Source organism: Myotis davidii, unplaced genomic scaffold, assembly GCF_000327345.1.
Source record: "Myotis davidii unplaced genomic scaffold, ASM32734v1 scaffold512, whole genome shotgun sequence".
Taxonomy (NCBI): domain Eukaryota; kingdom Metazoa; phylum Chordata; class Mammalia; order Chiroptera; family Vespertilionidae; genus Myotis; species Myotis davidii.
In genome coordinates this window covers 884,683-888,414 of record NW_006284323.1, presented here as the reverse complement: position 1 = coordinate 888,414, position 3,732 = coordinate 884,683, and the positions used below count along the sequence as shown (strand labels likewise).

General features: G+C 49.5%; 1 protein-coding gene across 1 annotated transcript in view; it reads left to right on the top strand.

Annotated features, from left to right (window-relative positions):
* Positions 1-6: 6 nt before the first annotated feature.
* Positions 7-3,732, top strand: part of DSCAM (Down syndrome cell adhesion molecule) — a 476,284-nt gene continuing 472,558 nt past the window's right edge. The window contains exon 1 of the mRNA XM_006754318.2: positions 7-70. Coding sequence (XP_006754381.2) covers positions 28-70 — 43 coding nt within the window. The 5' untranslated portion in view covers positions 7-27. The remainder of the gene's footprint in view (positions 71-3,732) is intronic.

Here is a 3,732-nt window from a genome sequence, read left to right as displayed (position 1 = left end):
CGCGGGAGGCCGGGGAGCAGCAGGGGCATGTGGATACTGGCCCTCTCCTTGTTCCAGAGCTTCGCGAATGGTGAGCCTTGCGGGTGGCGATGATGCCCGTGTCTCCTGTGGACGGGAGCGGGGGGCTGGATGCATGGGAAGTCTTGCCTGGTTTCCCCATCTTTGCTTGCTTACACGATCATGCTTTTATTTATTTATTTTTAATTTCCTTGGGAGGAGAGGAGGCAATGAGGAGGCCGGGAATATTGCTTTCTAATCATGTCGAGGCGCTTACCTAGCAAAGTGACAACTCCAGTTCTAGGTGGCCCCTCCTTCAGAACCAACCTGGTGCGGGGAGAGGAAGCGGGGAGAAGGGCACTTGGACACATTACAACCCCCAGCGGACATGGCAGTCCTGGTGCAGGCAGGTGGAGGGTCCATTAGGCGCATCTGCCTTCAGGTGCCAGGCTTGATGAGCATTTAAAACGTGCCCTTTAATTCGGTTCTAGTTGCCCCCCGGCGGTGGCTGGAAGACAGATCTACCCTCCCGCCCCGCCCCCACCTCCTTGGTACTACACTGTCCTCGCAGGCATTTATAGAAAAATATGCACTCATAAGCATTACATCATCTGAGATGTGGACCGGTTTTTAAAAAACACCTGTGTGGTGGCACACATAAAACGGGGAAGATGGTGAGGAGCCGTGCCTGCCTCATGCCCACCCGATAGTAGATTTTGAACAGCTTTCTTCCTGGGCATTTGAACATCAGACCCAATTAGTAAGTGTGACTGCACCTTCAGCTGCCTGTCACGGCGTAAATATGAACTTACATGTATGAATGGCTCCCTCTTATTTGGGGATGAGAGGAAATTGTCATCCTTCAGCATTGCCTGGGAGTCGCTACAGCGTCAGTTCCTAGTTCAGATTTGGAACACAAATCTGCATAAAACGTATGACTTGCTGACAGTTAAAATTAAAGCATTAAGCAGAATACCCTCCCCAGGAGGGCAGGGAGGCAGGGACAGAGAGGGGAGGGGGGGGGGAGGAAAGGAAGGAGGGAGAGAAGGAGAGGGAGGGAGGGGGAGAGGGAGAGAGGAAATCTTGCCCTTGTGAGAAAATACCAGAAGCCAAGGGGGAGGCTAAGGTTTTCCTGGGGGATGCACAGGGCAGCTGGTGTTAGTGCATCGCTACGTTTTCTTGGCCTGTGTAAATAGCACTTAAAGAAACAACACACCCACAGCCCTAGGAAATGCATACACTGTGTAAAAAAAAAAGGTGACAGGAAAGGTAAGCTGGAGGAAAGCTCTCCTGAAATTCACATGCAGATGCTCCTTTGCTCTGTAATATAACCTAAAGCGAAGTGTTCACAACTTCCATCCGGAGGCTTCCCAGCAGGGAAGGGTTGCAACAAGTTCTGACTTGACACCCATCTTTCCCAGAGGGCACTCCGCCTCCTCTGCAGCCTCGCGGGGATTTACCTTGGGGGGAGCTCCGCCTGGGCTGCTGGGTGGCGATGCATCAGGCCCTCTCGCTGTGCTGCTCATGCGAAGCAGAGGACACGTAGGCAGGCTCACATACGTGTCCAGTGCCACAAAGCCATGACGGCCTGTTTCACCCACCGGGCGCTCGTCTTGGGACTCCGAGGAGAGGCCTGGGTTCCTGGATGAAAGGAAACCTCCTGAGTGTGGTTCAGGGTGACGAAAGAGCTGGTGCCGATTAGGGTCCTCAGTCCGTCAGCTTCTGTTCTACAGTTTCAGTTACATGTGACAGAAATAGCATGGAAGGATTTCTGAGACAGCCTCTGATACTGATAAATATTTGAATCAGCTTTTATACTGAAATAATCATGAAGGAATCATACCTTGAGAAAATTGTATAAGACCTCAAATATTCTACTACATGGAAAATACATGCAAAGCATCTGTGTGTGCAGAACACCACGTTCTGGGAGCATTATCTTCGTATACCCTTTTTCAGGACATTGATAATCCCCCTGATGAGTCCTGTAGTGAATACAGGTAGCTTTCAGAATACGGGGTCTAGACTGTACATGCAAATGAATGTTTTACGTCGCTGTGTAGCATGTTCTGATCCCACTTGCCAGGAGGCGATGGGCCTGACTCTTGCATAAAAATGGCCCTCTCTTTACATGACCAAGCATTGGAAAAAAAAAGAAAAAGCTGACTGTAGAGCATTGAGCTCTTTCTTTTTGAGGGGAAACCAGCTTTAAAGAGATTTTCAATGAATGATGCTCAGTGTTCACTGTGTACTGTGCAAAAGACCATAACATGTACAGTCACATCAGCAATAATATGAGTCCGGTTTGAATGCTGCCCGTTCATATGTTAAAAATGTGAAATTAAAGAAACCTTCCTCTCTGAATGAGACTTGGAAAAAACACAGAGAAGTATATTTTTTCAACAACTGTCATATTTCAGTCTTCCTTAATTTTGAAAAATTCCTGCATGTGCTGGATACAAGATCCATGCATTCTAATACCCAAACTGATTACTGCTAGGCCACATACATCAAAAGGTCTGACATGGTGAAAACATATCTGTGTGTCAGGGATTATGGAGCTTGACATGTGGGGTGCTAGCAGAAGAAGATGCATGTGCGTGTGAACAGTAGACAGCGGCGTTTCTCCTACATGTGGAGTGGGGTGTAGGTTTATTTCTGAAAGCGTGGCTGCTGGACAGGCTGCAGACAGGGTTTGGGTAAAAATGGGAAGCCAGGGAGCAGTGCGTCGTGGGTTAAAGCCTTGAATGCATGACCTCACCTGTGCAGGTGCAGTCAGCACGCCTACAGCAGTGAGCTTGCTCTGCAGTGTTCCGGCAGCTCTCACGGGAGACCTTCGGTGACTGGGTCCCTGTGTGTGCAGAGCCACGTCCACACACGTCCCTCCATGTCATGCTGCCTGTGTCTTACCGCAGCTTCTCCTGGTGTTTACCCCAGTGAGCACATTCTAGATGAGAATGCTTGCTGAAAGCACGGGTGGGCCTCCGGATGAGCAGGGTCGTGACTAATAAGCAGGTTTATTGTACAGGATGTATTTTTGTCAGTATCCTTGCATCTCCGTTCCATGTGCACGTGTGGCCCCGGTGTCGCCTTTTTCTGAGCCGTGGAATCGGGGACTCTGCTGTGTTGCTATTTTCAGGGAGCCTGTGGACATTGGGGAGGGTGCGGTGATGGGAGAGAGAGAGAGGGTGGTCATCAGAGAGAGAGCGGGGAGGGGTGTGGGGGTCCAGACCCTTCCTGGCATCACCTGTGCATCTCAGCAAGGAATCGTATGCCACAAACTTGGGGTTTTATTTAAATTGAGAAGCAGACCTTTGTGAGTACAAATGCACTCCCAGGGCTTTCAGATGATTTCTCTTTAATTCATGTAAATATATGTAAGTCAGTGGTATCAGGTCCTGTTTTTATTAAGCAGATTCTAATTCTACCCCAGAATTTCAGGGTCCATTTCAAATTTCCAGGTCTCTTAAGCTGCATGCCCCTACAAAATGTCCTCTGTAGAGAAACAGAAATGCCAGGCAGACCTTTAATAAATGCCAGCCTGCCCCCCCACCCCTGGACGCTCTCCTGGAGGCCACTCTGGTGTGACCACAGTTCATACCAGAGCGGCACCAGTGACTCCCTGGATACAGCACGCTGATGTGGAAAATAATTATTGACGGGAAAATGCTCATCTAAATCCCTAATTCCTGGACCTCCACGCAGCTGTCCTAGGGTCTCATCGTTGATGTGTCC